Source organism: Phocoena sinus, chromosome 12, assembly GCF_008692025.1.
Source record: "Phocoena sinus isolate mPhoSin1 chromosome 12, mPhoSin1.pri, whole genome shotgun sequence".
Taxonomy (NCBI): domain Eukaryota; kingdom Metazoa; phylum Chordata; class Mammalia; order Artiodactyla; family Phocoenidae; genus Phocoena; species Phocoena sinus.
In genome coordinates, this window is record NC_045774.1 from 21,689,750 (window position 1) to 21,706,926 (window position 17,177).

The following is a 17,177-nucleotide window of genomic DNA, read 5'->3' on the forward strand; positions in this document are numbered from 1 at the left end:
CTGGGCTGGGGTTGGGGATGATGAGGGTGGGGGAGAGGAGGGATGGATCCCACCCAGAGATGCTGGGCTAAAGTGAAGATGAGGAAGAACCTAATTAAAAGATCTCAAATTAATTAAGAAACCATGGTAGTTGAGGGATGAGTCATCAGAACACTGCCACAGAAATCACTTTCTAACATCTTCATCTATTGGAGAGGGGCTTTCCTCGGATCTGATTTCTCCATTTGGCTAAACTTAAATTGAAACTATGTGTGTGTGTGTGTGTGTGTGTGTGTGTGTGTGTGTGTGTGTGTGTGTATAGTAGCTAATACAGTTTAACTGTACAATACTCTTGTTCTAACTTGACTTTAATTTGTCACAGGTTATTTTTTACAGGTGACTGTAGTTGTGTTAGTTCTTGGATTTTAAACGTATTTCCATAATTTTTATGTGAGGGGAGGAGTTAAGAAACTGGTACTAAATTATCTTTAATATCTTAGATTCACATACAGATTTACAGTGCTTAGTTTTGGACTGAACAGTAAAGGTGAAAAGAACATTTAACCTTTCAATCTGCACAAATTCCCTGAGGAAGGCATTCGTATTTCTACTTAACAGCTAAAGAAACTTAACTTCCCTGTCTACCCTCTTTGTGACTCTGTGTGAGCTATTTATTCACATATGTTGTTCAGAGGGCATCAGGAGGAAGCAGGCAATTAGGAAACGATCTGAGTAAGGTAAACAAACACCATATAGAATGCTACAGAGTTTGTTTAAAATGATAACTCTTGACTTATATTTTTATTTTATTTTTTTTTTAGTTGATTGAATTGAGAAAGTTGTTTAATTTCTTTGAAATTCAAATAAAATTAATGGCTATTGTCAGGATGGAGAAAATCCGCATAATATTATTTGCATATTAATTACTACAAAGTAACACTCTATAATGTTAATTATTGCTATTATTATTATTATAAAAAGAAAAATCTTAAATCTAGTGCTCTGAAATTATAACCATTGACTTTTAAAAGAGTAAAGCAGAACACCAGATTCCTAACAACTTGGCTGTCCACATGTTTCTGTAGTACATATGGCTGAGGCCTAGCAAATTTTGTCTTCACATTTGTTGTGAAAAAGAAATCCTTATGACTACCTGATAGCTTGCTGTTTTGTTCTGAAGATTCAGTAAAAGCAAATGAAGTAAAGAGTGTGACTAGGGGCTTCCCTGGTGGCGCAGTGGTTGGGAGTCTGCCTGCTAATGCAGGGGACACGGGTTCGGGCCCTGGTCTGGGAGGATCCCACATGCCGGGGAGCGACTGGGCCCGTGAGCCACGGCTACTGAGCCTGCGCGTCTGGAGCCTGTGCTCTGCAACAAGAGAAGCCGCGATAGTGAGAGGCCTGCGCACCGCGATGAAGGGTGGCCCCCGCTTGCCACAACTAGAGAAAGCCCTCACACAGAAACGAAGACCCAACACAGCAAAAATAAATAATAAGTTAATAAACTCCTACCCCCAACATCTTAAAAAAAAAAAAAAAAAAAAAAAGAGTGTGACTAAATATGATAGATAAAAATGGAAGAACTATGCGTCAGACATGAAAACTCAAGAAGACCCGTGATATTCTTATATTGCTGTTTCTCTTAAGCTTCCCAGGGTATGCTAAATTTTTGCAAAAAGTCAGGAGGTTTAGAAACCACACAGAGAAACATTCCTTGGAAAGAGGAACTCTTCAATGGTCTAAGATTACAGATCCTTGAATTGGAATGGTATGCAGTTGAGTTTTCCATTCACAGTTCCAGGAAAAAATGGGATTTTTTTCCCATTAAGAATACTGTTATTTAGTTATTTTGAAGTATACAGTACATACATGCTTTTTTCTAAAACCACTAGATTTCATAAGAGGCACACATTTGAGTATTTCAAACCTTCTCTGTTGATTTTAGATCAGACATGGGGCTCAACTGTAGATAAAATTTCATTTCAAGTACAGTACAGAACAGAAGCAGAGACATCCATCATACGGCTCATAAAGTGCTTAAATTTACTATTTACTTCTTGGGAATGGCTCAGCATTCATATTTATAATAACAAAATACTACACAACAACTGCCAATAAATATTGGAAAGGCTGACCTATCTAGATACAGTGCAGTAATTATTATATCCTGACGAAACTCTTTTAAGTCTTGATGGCAAAGAGAAAAGTGCTTTAAAACTTTAAAAGAATCTTAATTAAATAAAAAATTAGAGCATTGCCTTTTCAGTCAATTTTCCTTTTGCCCTACCAATTAAGTTGCTTAAGATCTCTAAACCTCAGTTTATTTTCCTATAAAACAGGGAAAGTAGTAACAGCTCAACAAAAAGCATAGGATTCTTTCAGTTGCAAATGAGAGATACTCAGCTCAAAATGGCAAAAGGAAACAAAAATAATGCATTGACCCTCCAGGAGTAGCCTTGCATTGGTGTGGCTGGATTCCGGTTCAAACAGTATCAGTGAGGACTCAGTCACTGCCATAGACTGAAAGCTTGTGTCCCCCCAAGAACTCATATCTTGAAACCTAATCCTCAGTGTGATGGTATTTGGAGGTGGGGTTTTTGGCAGGTGATTAGGGCGTGAAGGTCTTGAGGTGACCTGGTAAAAGGTAGTGCGTTTTAAAAGAGACCCCAGGGAATTACCTCGCAGTCCAGTGGTTAAAACTTGGCACTCTCACTGGCGTGGGCCTGGGGTTCAATCCCTGGTCAGGGAACTAAGATCCTGCAGGCCGTGTGGCGTGAACAAAATATAAGTAAATAAAAGAGACCACAGAGAGCACCCCTGCCCCTTCTTGCATGTGAGGACACAACAAGAAAATGACATCTATGAACTAGGAAGCAGGTTCTCACCAGACATCAGTCTGCCAAGCAACTTGACCTTGGACTTCCCATCCTCCAGAACAGAGAGAAATAAATTTCTGTTGTTTATACACCACCCAGTTTATGGTATTTTGCTACAGCAGTCCGAACAGACTAAGACAGTCACTCTCGATGCCGTGGCTCTGCTTTCTTCTGTTAGATCCAACTCTCAGGCAGGGGGTGAGATGGCCACCAAGAACTCCAGCTTATATCCAGCGAGCTTCAGAAAGAGAAGGTCTGTTTCTCAACTGTTACAACAGTAGTTAAATCATTGATTGGCAATGACTCTGATTAGCATGACTTGGATGTTGTGTTTATCTCTGAATTACTCCTTGCAGTAAGGCAGATGTGAAGTTTTATTGGCCCGGTCTAGGCTCTATGTCCATCCCATAAATTAGAGGTATAGTCAGCTCCACTCAAACAGTAGGAACTTGAGAGTAGGTGAAGAGTAGCATTCTCCATAGAAAATCTGGGTGCTATGATGACAAATAAAAATAATATATTAGGGTGACTATGATAATTAAATAAGATAATACATGTACATAAGATATTATGTGAACATAAGGAATTCTTATGTATTATGCCAGATGTTATTTAATTAGGATATCCCTAAAAAGACTTTTTTTTTTTTAATAACGACATTTGAGATTTTGTAACTTGAAACATCTGAGTTCTACATCTCTTGAAGGTCTCTTTCAGTTTGCCAAATTCTCCTCTGTAGTTATGGTGGCAAATTCTCATAGAGCTGATGCAGGATTAAATAACCACTAAGTATTGGAAAGCCTGACCTATCTAGATACAGTGCAGTAATTATTCTATCCTGACGAAACTTTTCTTAAGTCTCTATAGCAAAGAGAAAAGTGCTTCAAAACTTTAAAAGCCGATGCAGGATTAAAGAACCACTAAGTATTATCTTTAGCATAAGGATTTGAATTTCTCTGGAAGAATTAAGCAAGGCTTTGGCATCCAAATAACAAAGTGTCTTAAATGAGTAGAAAAGACTAGTATGATCTTATTTTGGAATTACAAAATAAATGATACATTCTTTGAACAATACATCTGCATGGGAGCACAAATGTTGACAATTGGTATTGTATACTTGTTATTTGAGCACTTACCTGAAAACTAGCTCTTTGATTTTGAATTGTTGTAGAGACTGTCTAGATGGTCATCTATCCTAGTTCCTATTCCTAGGCAGACACAGGGTTGGATTTAACAGCCTCCTTTTTTTAAAAAAAATTATTTATTTATTTATTTATTTATGGCTGTGTTGGGTCTTCATTTCTGTACGAGGGCTTTCTCTAGTTGTGGCAAGAGGGGGCCACTCTTCATCGCGGTGCGCGGGCCTCTCCCTATCGCGGCCTCTCTTGTTGCGGAGCACAGGCTCCAGACGCGCAGGCTCAGTAATTGTGGCTCACGGGCCCAGTTGCTCCGCGGCATGTGGGATCTTCCCAGACCAGGGCTTGAACCCATGTCCCCTGCATTGGCAGGCAGATTCTCAACCACTGCGTCACCAGGGAAGCCCTAACAGCCTCTTTGCATTGGGTTGAGACCATGTGACTCTGTCTGGTCAATGGAATGTGGGCAAAGGTGATTTAATCTCCTTCTAGGCATATTCCTTAAAATATCTTGAGCAATCCTTCAGCCCCATCATCTAATATGACACCCTCAGAAGTCACATCTCTAAGATAGCAGATTTATAAAATTGCAGGAGCTTAAATCACTGAGCTAGCAGGAGCTCTGATAAGGGGAACCACTAGACCAACTTTGAAAGGTTTCAAGAGAGTGAATTTTTATCATATTAAACCTGATTTGGGGATTGTTTATTACAACCTGCTTAATACAATGAGCGAGTCTAGAACAAAACAAAATTTCACTAATAATAACATTGTTTCATTTCTAGACAAATCTACATAGAAGTTATTGAATTTACCAGAGCAGCAATTGATTCAGGCTTCTCTAGACCTTAGAGGAAGTTTTCCTTATCTTTTCCATCTTCAGTATAAAAATAGCTGAAGAAATAATTAACAAATTTGACTCCTTTATTTATTAATTTTTAAAAATCAAACAATTACTATGCACCAAGGTTATGCCAAAAACTTACTATATACCTGCAAACTCTCAAGCACAAGATAGCCACATTGAATCCGTTATCTTTCCCTATACCTTTGAATGACATCACCTAAGCACCCAGGCCAAATAATTGAGAATCATTCTTAATTCCTATTTCTCTTTAACTGGGTCCTGTAGACCTTACTCTCACATAATTCTTTAATCTTCACATTTCTCTCCATTCTTATCACCACTGTTTGGAAACATTTGTGACCTTGGATTAGGCAAGGATTTCTTAGATAGGACAACAAAAGCATTATCCGTAAAAGAAAACAAAATGGAAATGTTGAACTTCATCAAAAGAGAATGAAAGACAAGCCATAGACTGGAAGAAAATATTTGTAAATCAGGTATCTGATAAAATATTCTACTCAGAATATTTAAAGAACTCTCAAAACTCAACAATAAGAAATAACTCAGTTTTTGTAAATGGGCCAAAGTTCTCCACAGATACTTTATAGGCCAAAGTATCTCAAAAGATACTTTGCAGCTAATCAGCATGTGAAAAGATGCCCAACATCATTAGTCATTAGAGAAATGCAAGTTAAAACCACAACAGGGTACCACTACATACCTATTACAATTGTTAAAATTAAAGGACTGACCACACCAAGTGTTGACAAGGCTGTGGCAGAAGGAGAATTCTTATAAACTGCTAATGGGAATGTAAAATATTTGGAAAATATTTTGGCAGTTTCTGAAGAAGTTAAATATATACCAATCACATGATCCAGACATTTTGGCTCTAGGTTTTTACTCAAGAGAAATAACAGCATATATCTCTTCAAAAACCTGTATATGAATGTTCACAGAGGCTTTATTTGTAATGATCAAAAACTGCAAATGACTTAAATATACATCAACAGGTGAATGGATAAAAAATAAAATACAATCCACATTGACAAATAATGAACTGCTGATGCATGTGACAACACAAAACAATATTTGTATCCATGGAAAGTGCTTTACAGTTTGCTAATATTTTGCATTTCCTAATGTATGATGCTGTGAACTGAATGTTTATATCCTCCCAAATTCACATGTTGAAGACTTAATTCCTAATGTGATGGTATTTGGAGGTAGGAGTCTTTGGAAGGCAATCAGGTCATGAGGGTAGGGCCCTCATGAATGGGATTAGTGCCTTTATAAGAAAAGACACAAAAGAGATGATCTCTCTCTGTGTCATGTAAGGCTACAGTAAGAAGACAATGATTCTGCAAACCAGGAAGAGGATGGAGCCGGGAACTGAATCAGCCAGCCCCTTGATCTTGGACTTCCCAGCTTCTAAAGCCAAAATTAAATTTCTGTTTTTTAAGCCATCCAGTCTATGGTATATTTGTTGCAGCAGCTGGAATTGACCAAGATATATGGATAGAGTCATCTCATGATAATGTAACTGTCATTTAGTAATGCAATGCTTATAGAGTCTAGACCAGGGAGTGACAAACTCTTTATATGAAGGGCCAGATAGTATATATTTCAGGCTTAGCAGACCAGACTGTCACTGTCACAACTATTCAGTTCTGACTTTACCACTCAAAAGCACCTATAAACAATACATAAATGAATGGGGATGGCAGTGATCCAATAAAACTTTTTTGAAACAGACAGTGAGTGGATTTGGCCCCCTGGTTTAGATTATTAGCACTGGTGTGAGTCTTTCAAACTTCCCCCTACTTGGTAGGTTGGATCTGTGTCCTACTGGCCATTTGCCTAATTCATTGATCCTGGATATCAGGAAAGTCATCAATGGATCTCAGCCATCTCTGTGGTGCCAAGAAGCCTGAGTTATCTGGGGACTTTTCCAATGTCAGTGAACAGATTCTTTATCTCACAAGATGCCAAAAGTCCATGAGAAGTGTGGTGGATTAAATATGACTGCAATTTTTTTTGTCCCCACCATGGAGAGGTGGTTTATTTCTGCTCCCCTTGAATCTGAGCTGGCCCTGTGATCACTTTAGCCAATAGAATGTGATGAAAGTGATACTGTACCAGTTCGTGCCTAAACCTTAAGAAGGCCTTAGAATATTCTGATTTTATAATTTGGGAGCCCTGAGCCACTATGTAAGTCATCTTCTTACCCTATGAAGATACCATAAGCGGAGATCACATGGTAAACACACGTGAAGAGCTAGAGATCCTGAAACTAGATGGAGAGAGAGAGGCCCGACCATTCCAGCATCCAAAGCTAAGTTTGGCCTCACATCCTTCCTTATCGAGGCATTAAAGTGGGCCATCTTGGGTGTTCTAGCCAAGTCAAGCCACAGATAACTGCAGACTCAGCCAACATGTGGAACAGAACTGCCCAGATTATCCCAGTCAACAAAGATAATAAAATAAAAAGCTACTAAGTTTAATTAGCTGAAACAAGGAGATAAAAACATTGAATGAGACCTCCGTCTGAATGAAAGAATTAGAGTAGGTTAGTGATTCTCAGAGTAGGTTCTATGAGATGCCTATAGGTGTCCACAAAGTAAGAACATAAGGGTTTCATGCTCAACTAAGATGAAAACTACCTTGTGAGTCAATATTAAACAGGTTTAATATTGACTGCAGAATTAATGTGTACATTTAATAATAAACATTATGAAACTCCAAGAGGAGGATGTAAAATTTGCCTGTGACTTTTTTTAAGGTGTACTTATTCACATCCTGAGGAAGAATTCCCAGAAGATATGATATCTAAGCTGTGTCCCGAACAAGAAATAAAGTCTGGAAGATGCTGGACAAGATGGTCTTAGTTTATTTCCAGCTCCAAAATGTCATTATCTAGAATCCATTATGAAATGGTCTCTCTCGCTAATACAAGCAGTAGAGCAAGCACATGGAGTTCCTGGTGGATATCCAAGCCTCTCATACAGCCTTCACTCAGTTGCACTCATTATGGATAAAGGCTTCTGCTTTAAGCCACCCAGATACTTTTGACCTCCAATCCAAATTAATGCCTTGAAACGAAAATATGGTCATTGAGGATGGAAAATAAAACCCAAATCATGATCTAAGGTGTGAGACCTCAGCAAAAACTTTATACAAACTAAGCTTTTCTCATTTGGTATCATATTTCAAAATAATGACTCTGGTGACTCTCAATTTGAAAATAGGCTCAATGGGCTTTTCTTTTTTAAACTAGTGAAAACAAAAATGAAAACAGCATAACACTATCCAATCTCATTTACTTGTTAGGATATTATCTTAATTGCTTTACTCAACATCTCAGCACCAAATTTCTTGAGTTAGCTGTCCGTACAGTTTGCATTTCTCTCCTCTCTTGCCATTTACTCCACAGTCTACTACAATTTGGCCCCTTCCTCTCATTCTCAATTACTTTCAAAAATGGCACCTGCTCCCAGGTAAGCTCATCCAATCCCAAACTTTCAACTCTTACCTATGTACAACATGACTGAGAGTAACGAGTGTCCCTATTATCTATACTCCAGTCCACCTCCTGCCCATACCATAAGCCCAATACTCACACTCCAGACCTATACTGTCAACTGCCTATTTCTACTTGAATATCACACAGGTATAGAGAAACTTCTCCATCCCCAACAACAACATCAGACCTGTTCAAGTGTTTATTCATTGATTCAACTAAGTTTTGTTGAGCACTACTCTGGGTGAAGAACTTTGCTGGATATTAGATTCTGGCTGTGATCAGGACTCTATCCTTGGGGAGCTTACACTCCAGTGGTGGAGATAGATAAATAACCAGAGATAAATAACCAAGTCTTCCACTTACAGGGGAAAACACAAGTTTCTATGTGAGCACCTAGGAGGGACCCTTCATTCAGCCTTGATAGTGATGGTGGGGAGGTTGGAGAAGGGTGGTATAAAGGCATTCCAGAGATAAAAATAATTAAGTCAAGTCCTTAAGGATAGCTACGGCAGATAAAGGAGAAGAGAACAGCAGCCAGCCAGAGGAGGTACCTTTCTGGCAGACTTACAGGGAAGAGACTAAGTCACGTACTCACAGAACAGCAAATCATTCTGCACGGCTGGACCAGTGAATGATGGTGGATGAAGAGTAACAGGAGAGGGAGCACAGGTGGAGGAAGAGCTGCTTTTACAGAACACAGGTTCATTGACCGCGTTGATACTGTACAGCAGTTACATGTTTTCTTTTGTTTTTTTCCTTGTAGATGGAATATTTTAAATACATATTCCATGTTTCTAATACAGTTAAACAAACTTCTACCCTGTGACCCAGAATTCTATTCTCAGGTATTTACTCAAGAGAAAGGAAAACATATTATGTCCACGCAAAGACTTGTACAAGACTTTTCAAAGCAACTTTATTCATAATAGCCCTCAACTGGAAAGAACCCAAATGTCTGTCAATGGGAGAATGAATAATTGTGGTATATTTAAATAATGGAGTCATAGTCATAAAACAGAGCAAGGTACCAAGACACGCAACAACATAGTTGCCCAAAATCACTATGCTGCGCAAGGTGAGACAGATACAGATCACACACTATATGGTCCAATTTATATAAAGCTCAAGAACAGGCAAAGTATATTACAGTGACAGAAATCAGAAGATGATTGCTCTGGGTGTCAGGGTGGATGGGGAAGGGGAAATCGATAGGAAAGAGACAAAGGGAATTTCCTGGGATGGTGGAAATATTCTTTCTCCTGTTTTAGGTGGTGGTTACATGGGTCTAGTCAAAACTCATTGAGTTAAACTCTATGATCTATGCATTTTATTGAGTGATAATTATACCGCCGTTTTTTAAAATGCCAACAAGAATATTTCTTTCAAGAGTCTAAGGATAATAATACTGTTTGCCCACAGAAAAGCTGCTCAAGTCTTACAGTGTGGTCCATTACAATATAATGACCCTAAAATATATTCTCAAAGTCATGGAAGAGAACTATAAACACAAACTAGGTGTAAAACATTTACTCAAGAAGATGATAAAGCATAAGTACTGGTTTTTTTTTTGTCCTCACCGTGCGGCATATGGGGATCTTAGTTCCCTGAGCAGGGATTGAACCTGCGCCATCTGCATTTGAAGCGCGGAGTCTTAACCATGGGACCGCCAGGGAAGTCCCAGACTTCCCTGTCATTTTAACTGCAATTTGTAGATGTTTTGGAACTTTTCAATTGAAAAAAACCTGAGAAATCAATGACTTCCATGAATTAATTTATTAAAGCACTGAGAAAAAATCCAGATGAAAAAAGACTATAAAAGAAAATCGAGTGATAAAATCAACAGAAATTCTTTTAATATCAAGAAGTAAATTATAACAAAAACATCTTTCAGATAATACAAAGAGCAATAATTCATTAAGAGGAAGAGATCAGTTTTGAATTAAAAGTACTAAACAGGCTATTTATTCTTTGATAATCTAATTAATGAAGAAGAGTGAATTACATGAACTTCTTGGAAAAATATTTAAATGTCTTTCAAATTAGATACACAACACTGGCTTTGATGGAGACAAAATCAAATTCACAATATACCATTATAAAAAGGACACGAATGACTAGCTGATTCACCACCATCATCAATTGAAAGAGTATTTAAAATTATTCATACATCAGAAAATTTGCAGTGCCCTGGAATCTTACAGCTCTTACAGCTTACGTATGAAAGAAACTTGATTGAGTTTTTTCTCTACTTGACAATTCTGAAAATTTACTTTTAATTATGAACAAGTTGTGAACCAGAAAGAAAACAAATTTTGATCAAGCATACCAGAGGAATAACTGAATTATCATTCTATGGGAAATGATATAACAAAATTCTTGTCATGTGGTCAACAGTATGCAACCAAAATGTAAGACAAATAGAATTATAGATGTGAACCAGGTAGTTAACTAATAAAAAATATAGTTTTTTCCCCTAGAGTTTGTGATATTTCTGGAATTTGTCCGAATTTTAAAACTTGTAGTTTGTTGTGATTTCTCTTTGAGATAAATATTCACTTTCACTCTTAATTTTGTGTTTGTAATTTTGTATTCTTTTCTTAAAATGCAGATCCAAAATTACACTAGTGGAAGGCCCTACCACACCTGGACCCAACTGCTGTTTTTAGATTTTGTGTTCTTCAAGGTCGTGGGTTGTGATCCTTTTCTCTTTGTATTCCAGGCACACTGCCTGACAAAAAGTAGGAGCTTAACAAATATATGTGCAATTAAATGACGTGGGGGAAATAATCTGATAGCTTAGTATAAAGCAAAATATCATTGATGGAGGGGGCACTGCAGATACATCAGATCACAACCTAAATTCTCTCCAGGGAACAAATATCCTTTTACTTCTTGGGATACCGGCCTGGAAGACTCTAATTTTTAAGAAGGTTTATCCAATCCAGCCCTCCTGTAACTTCACCTCTGCAAGTGCTACTCAGTTAAAATTAAAAATTAAATATAGGGCTTCCCTGGTGGCGCAGTGGTTGAGAGTCTGCCTGCCGATGCAGGGGATGCGGGTTCGTGCCCCGGTCCGGGAAGATCCCACATGCCGCGGAGTGGCTGGGCCCGTGAGCCATGGCCGCTGAGCCTGTGCGTCCGGAGTCTGTGCGCCACAACAGTGAGAGGCCCGCGTACCGCAAAAAAAAAAAAAAAAAAAAAAAAAAAAAAAATTATTAAAAAAAAAAAAAAAAAAAAAAAATTAAATATAGGATTCTGTACATTGCCTTATCTCTAACCTCCATGTGAGGACATAAACTGAGTACCTTTCTGGTTTCATAATGTTTTGGGAAAATATTACAAAAGGGTAAGTAAGTTTTGAGCCTTTGCTGTACATTAAACTATATCCCGAATAATTTAGTTATCTATCTTTGCATTGCAAAACCTAATGAAAACTCTTTTATAACGCAATTAAATTGATAGTCGTTGTAAGTCCCAGTTTGCTAGGTGAACTGAAGTTATTTGTTACTTTTTCACAATTAGAAATAGAAGTGGTAGAATTACCAGCCTATGGGTTTGCTTGAGAAGCTGTTTAGTCAGGCAGTACCACCATTATTCTATCCCAACAGATGTAATGCTATTTTTAAAGACTTCTGGGAAAGGGAGATTCCCTCACCTCCCTCAGCAACCCGTTCCGATGTTTAACAACACTTGCTGCCAAGGATGCTGGTTCTCTGAGCCTGGCTGGAGTATTTTTATGTTTCTATATGTTGGTGTTTTTCCTTGTTTCCATTTCCTCCTTTAGTATTTCTTTTATCCCCTCCTTTCTTTGCCCTTTTTTCCATTAATTTTGCTGGTAGACAGCCTTTAATTTTTTTTGCAAATTAAAAAGAAATTTAAAATTGCCAAAACTCTAAAATAAAAGCAAAACAGGTAGAATATTAATTTAGGTGTCACATATACTTGGGATGGAAATGAGTTTTAACTTAAATTTTATGCAAATGATACACAGGCATTTGGTAATCTGTCATTCTGCTTCTACTACACATTTATGAACTTGGCTGTGTTGAGGACATATACCATTTTATTGAAACACATTACATTTTGGTAGCTTTAAACATTTCAACATAGGTATAATTTCATTTTAGTCTTTAGTCTCTTCTGAATCTCTCCAAATTTCCATATTTTTCATTCTGTTAATGAGCTCTGAACTGGAAATGAAACTCTAACAGAGGTCTGGGTAGTGCTAAACATCTCGGGCAGAACGCCTACCTCGTTAATTTACAGTTTTTACCTGTAAATCCATCAATACATGTAGTACATAGCTGACCAATAATTCTTAAACACCCAGCTGGCTAAGTCTCATAGGAGAGGGGTGATTTGACAGATGCCAGGAAAATACTGTTGTTTTGAAATAGTTCTCATTATCAGACACCTGACTACTTGAAATTTCACTGTCAGTGAATGATTTGATTGGAACTATTTCTTTGTGGGATCTTTGAAAATGGAAGACTTCCTAGAATTATAAGACTTTAATCAATTTAGTCCAAGAAATCAGCACCTGGCCAGAAGAGTGTCTGATAGATGGCTGGGAGTGGAGAGATGAAGAGAGAGGGTGACCATACATGCCAGTTGGCCCTGGACTGTCTTGGTTCATGCCAGTTGCCCAAGCTTGTTTATTCATAGCTTCTCCTTTCACTCTCAAATGTATGGTCACTTCAGTAAAGTCAATCAAAGGGAAATGTGGTTACTAAACGGATTTGTGAAGTCTGGGCCATAGCTTTCGAGCCCTTACTTCTGGACTTGAATCTCAGCTCTCACTTGCTGGCTGGGTCATTATGGGTAGGTTATGTAACTTCTCTTGCTCTCAGCCTCCCCACAGACCAACAGGGACCTAAAATCAACTGTCTTTTGGATATGTCTAGTAATGAATGCTGCCGACATTATTATTGGAAACTCCTGTTTTGCCCGGGCTTGGCATTTGTACACTGCTCAAACCTACCAAGACAGATCCTTTTCAACTCTAGAGTCACTCTCTATCTTGTTATTTGCATTTCATTTCTTTTTGTTTTCCTAAATTTTACCTTTTTAAATGTTCTTTTATACATACCAAGGAACTGATCACACTTATAATCTGTGCCATTCTGTTTGGCGCTTACTTTCGCCTTCATCTATGTTATTGGCTATGGTTCTGTGTGTGTTCACTCTGCCCTTCCTACCTTATTGTAAGTTTCTTGAAAGCAGAAAGATTCATCTTGCCTTTTCCCAGAACCTAGAGCAATATGAAGAACGATAAAGAACAGATTCGTGCGGCTTCACTGAGTTAAAACCCTAGGCTATACAGCACTCTCAGCTTCATTCTCAAATTATTTTCGCTGAGGATGAAAGGCACTGAAACGATGGCCATCGGTAAAGGGTGTCTAATAGCTTAAGAGAGGCCCAAACATTCTTAAAAAGTGTAGGAATTGCATCTTTCAAGATTGAGATTCAAAAGAAAAACAACTTTGATAGTGACAATTTCTTTGCAACACAAACTAAGAAAATGAGTCTGCCTTGAACTAGAGGAAACTTCTACAGAGTTTGAGCTGTGTCTCCATGTGGTTCATTGGGTTCTTAGCCTTCTCACTGGGCCTGCCAATCAAGACACTTAGGAGATTGCTTTTTTGGTAGACAAGCTCTGACTACTTGAAATGAGGCAGACATCACCAGAGCATTTCAGAGGCCAGACAACAGATGGTAATAGTACATTTCAACTATTAGAAGTTTGGATCAGAAAGATAAAGGCGAAGGCCTTATCTCATTTGTCAAATGATGTAATTCATTATTGAATCAGGACAAACCAGTTAACATCTGAAGTATAATTTTGGTTGCTATTTATAACGCACTCACCGGTTCATTTGGCTTAACTGGCTTATTTAATTGTGTGTAGCATTTCACAAAAAGGTTAGGGTGAGTGAGGAAATGACCTATGCAAATCGCAGTTCTGGATAAATCAAAACTTTTCTTCAAGGGCCAGTTAAACATTAGCATGCTTGAGTTACTTGATGAAATTATGTTTTATTTAAAATAATTTGAAGCAGGAAACTCTCCAAGCAAATTTAGTGAGCTTTGACAATATGTGTAGGATTTTGGTGCCATAGGTTTTTAGAACGAAAGTGCACACAAAAAGTACTCATATTCAGACTCACAAAAAGAGAGGGTGGTGATAAGTGAGTCAATTAATCTTTTAAAACTTTGTTACCAAAAGAAAAAATGAAGATGTTAGCAGATCAGGGTATCTACACTGGGAAATCTCTATTTCTTACTGAGAAGTGAATACATTTAGTCTTGAAGAACTTTAGAGGATAAAATCTTGGTAAAGCTGGCATTGACTCCAGAAAAAAGAGATCATATGATCAATCAGATACTAAATGTTTTATAACTATCACACTATTTACCAATGGAGTTATCATTATCATCATCACCATCATGGCTAACATGTATGTGCCAGGCAATGTTCTAAGAATTTCTACCTGTCTTAATTCATTTTATTCTCTCAAAAATTCTGTGAGGTAGGTGCTCTTAGTATGCCCATTATAAAGATGAGGAAACTGAGGACACACAGATAGTAAGAATTACAGAATATTAGAGTTAAAAGGACACTTCGGGCTCACATTGTTCAACTCTCAGTTTATAAACAAGAATTCTTAGGCCCAGAGATTAATGGCTTACTCAGAGTCACATAAGAAGTTAGTGGCCAAGCCACAGATATTTATATAAACAACCAGCACATATTAAGTGCTTACTGCATGCCAGTTATCTGTTGCAGTAACACTGAAATAAATACTATTGTCCCAATTTTGCAGGAGAATAGGCTCTCAGAGATGTTAAGGTATTTGTGCAAATTGACCTCAGGTAAATGAGGGTTTTCGGATTTGGACTTGGGTCTCTCACTAGAGGTCTTAATAATATCAGTAGACTGCCTTCCAAATAGGACCACCTCTCCTGTGTGTGCTTTCCCCTGTACCAGCTGGCCTCCTCCTTAGGCTATAAGCAGCTGCATGTTAATCTCTGATCTTGTGAGGTCTGATGAGGGAGGAAGCGGTTCATGGGATCCTGGAATGATTGAAGAAATAAACCAAAATGAGTGGCAGCTTCTCTTCTAACTTCTGAACCACCTAATCCAGTAATAGCCTTTCAATTTTTTCCATATAAAACCAAACCTCCATAATAATAGAAAATTCAACCATATAGCTTTATGCTTTCAAACATTTTGATATTTAAAATCATGTACATTTTCTTCATTTCTGCTTTCATTTAGGTTTTTTTTGGGGGGGGTGCTTTTTGCAAACACTGCTATTATATTTATGTGAATGAACCTAGCGATGAAATCACTTATTGAGAACTTAAACTCAAATGTAAGTTGTCTTGATTTTTTCCTTCCTCAAATTTCACCCTGACAATGAAATTTAGTATTTCCCAGCATGTATATCTCACAGTGTTTGTTTTCAAATAACATCATGGTTTTAATTAATAAGGGATGTTTTTAAGGTGATACCTGGCTATGTGTTTTTAGCATATATTTGTTTCTACACATTTGGACCAGTAAATATTAGAAATGCTTTTTAAAATGAGAAATATATATTGTTGACTAAAGAGAAGATATATATGTGTGCATATATATATACCTGAAATTTTTTTTGAATGTTTGAATTTTATTTATTTTTTTATACAGCAGGTTCTTATTAGTTATCCATTTTATACATATTAGTGTATATATGTCAATCCCAACTGAAATTTTATATAATCACATTTTTTGTAGTTACACACACATGAAAATGGTGGTTTTCTAAGCCGCCCAGCCAAATATCACATTTTCTGTATAAAGGGGAAAAATTGAAAAATTAGATTTTCAAGAGCAAAGTGAATTTGGGAGTTGCTTCATTAACATGGAGACATAATTTGAACTTAAGTATTCGCTAATAAGAGAAAGTTACCCTTAATAGATATTCAGAAGGCTATTATTTTTACTCATCTACTCTGATAACACAATGAATGTCTGAGACGAGCTGGGGGTGGTAACCAAGGGCTTCATTTATCTGAAATTAGAAGTGCCCATAATGGGTTGGCAGGGCTGTGGGCAGCATTATGTGTTTCCCAGTTCTTTCTAATTAGCCGTAGAAAAATGTGAAGAATAGCACCCACATTATCCAAATTCTCTTTAGGATTTGTTACCTTAAAAACTATTTTCTTTTTATTATGTTCAAAGTGTATAATTACGCTTTCAGAAATTCCTCTGCTTTGGAATTCTTTCCTTGCTGACCTGCCACCCAGTTGCAAGTCATATCCAGCAGTCACTACTTATTTACAGAAGGTTCTTTATGGGAAAAGTTTTAAAAGTTAGTTAAAAGAATATATCATACATATATTTTTAAAATCTCCAATGTCTGTCCCCTTTTTTTTTTTTTTTGTCCCCTTTTTTAAAGTCACTTACCCCAAAAAGGCATGTTCCTCTGGCTCCTGGTGGCTTCTCTTACATCATCTGTCACGATTCTCAGAGCTTCTTCTTGTCTTAGGGACTTTACACCTTCAGTTCCCTCGTCCTGGGGCTCTCTTTCCCTGCTCTTAGGTCAGTTCTCAGAGCAAATGTCACCTCTGCGGATACTCCCCACCCCCATCCAGTATTTCTCTACCTTACCTATCTACTGTCTATCGATTACCTTGTTTCATTCTTCATGACTTTTTTCATGATTTAGAACTATCTTGTTAACTTGTCTACTATCAGTTCCCCAACCAGAATGTGAGCCCCACAGAGCCCAGAGGCCTCGTCTGCCTTGTTTATCCCTATATCTCTAGCTACC

General features: G+C 37.6%; 1 protein-coding gene across 1 annotated transcript in view; it reads right to left on the bottom strand.

Annotated features, from left to right (window-relative positions):
* Nucleotides 1–1,940: 1,940 nt before the first annotated feature.
* Nucleotides 1,941–17,177, bottom strand: part of LOC116763273 (translation initiation factor IF-2-like) — a 29,319-nt gene continuing 14,082 nt past the window's right edge. The window contains exon 3 of the mRNA XM_032650852.1: nt 1,941–3,346. Coding sequence (XP_032506743.1) covers nt 3,240–3,346 — 107 coding nt within the window. The 3' untranslated portion in view covers nt 1,941–3,239. The remainder of the gene's footprint in view (nt 3,347–17,177) is intronic.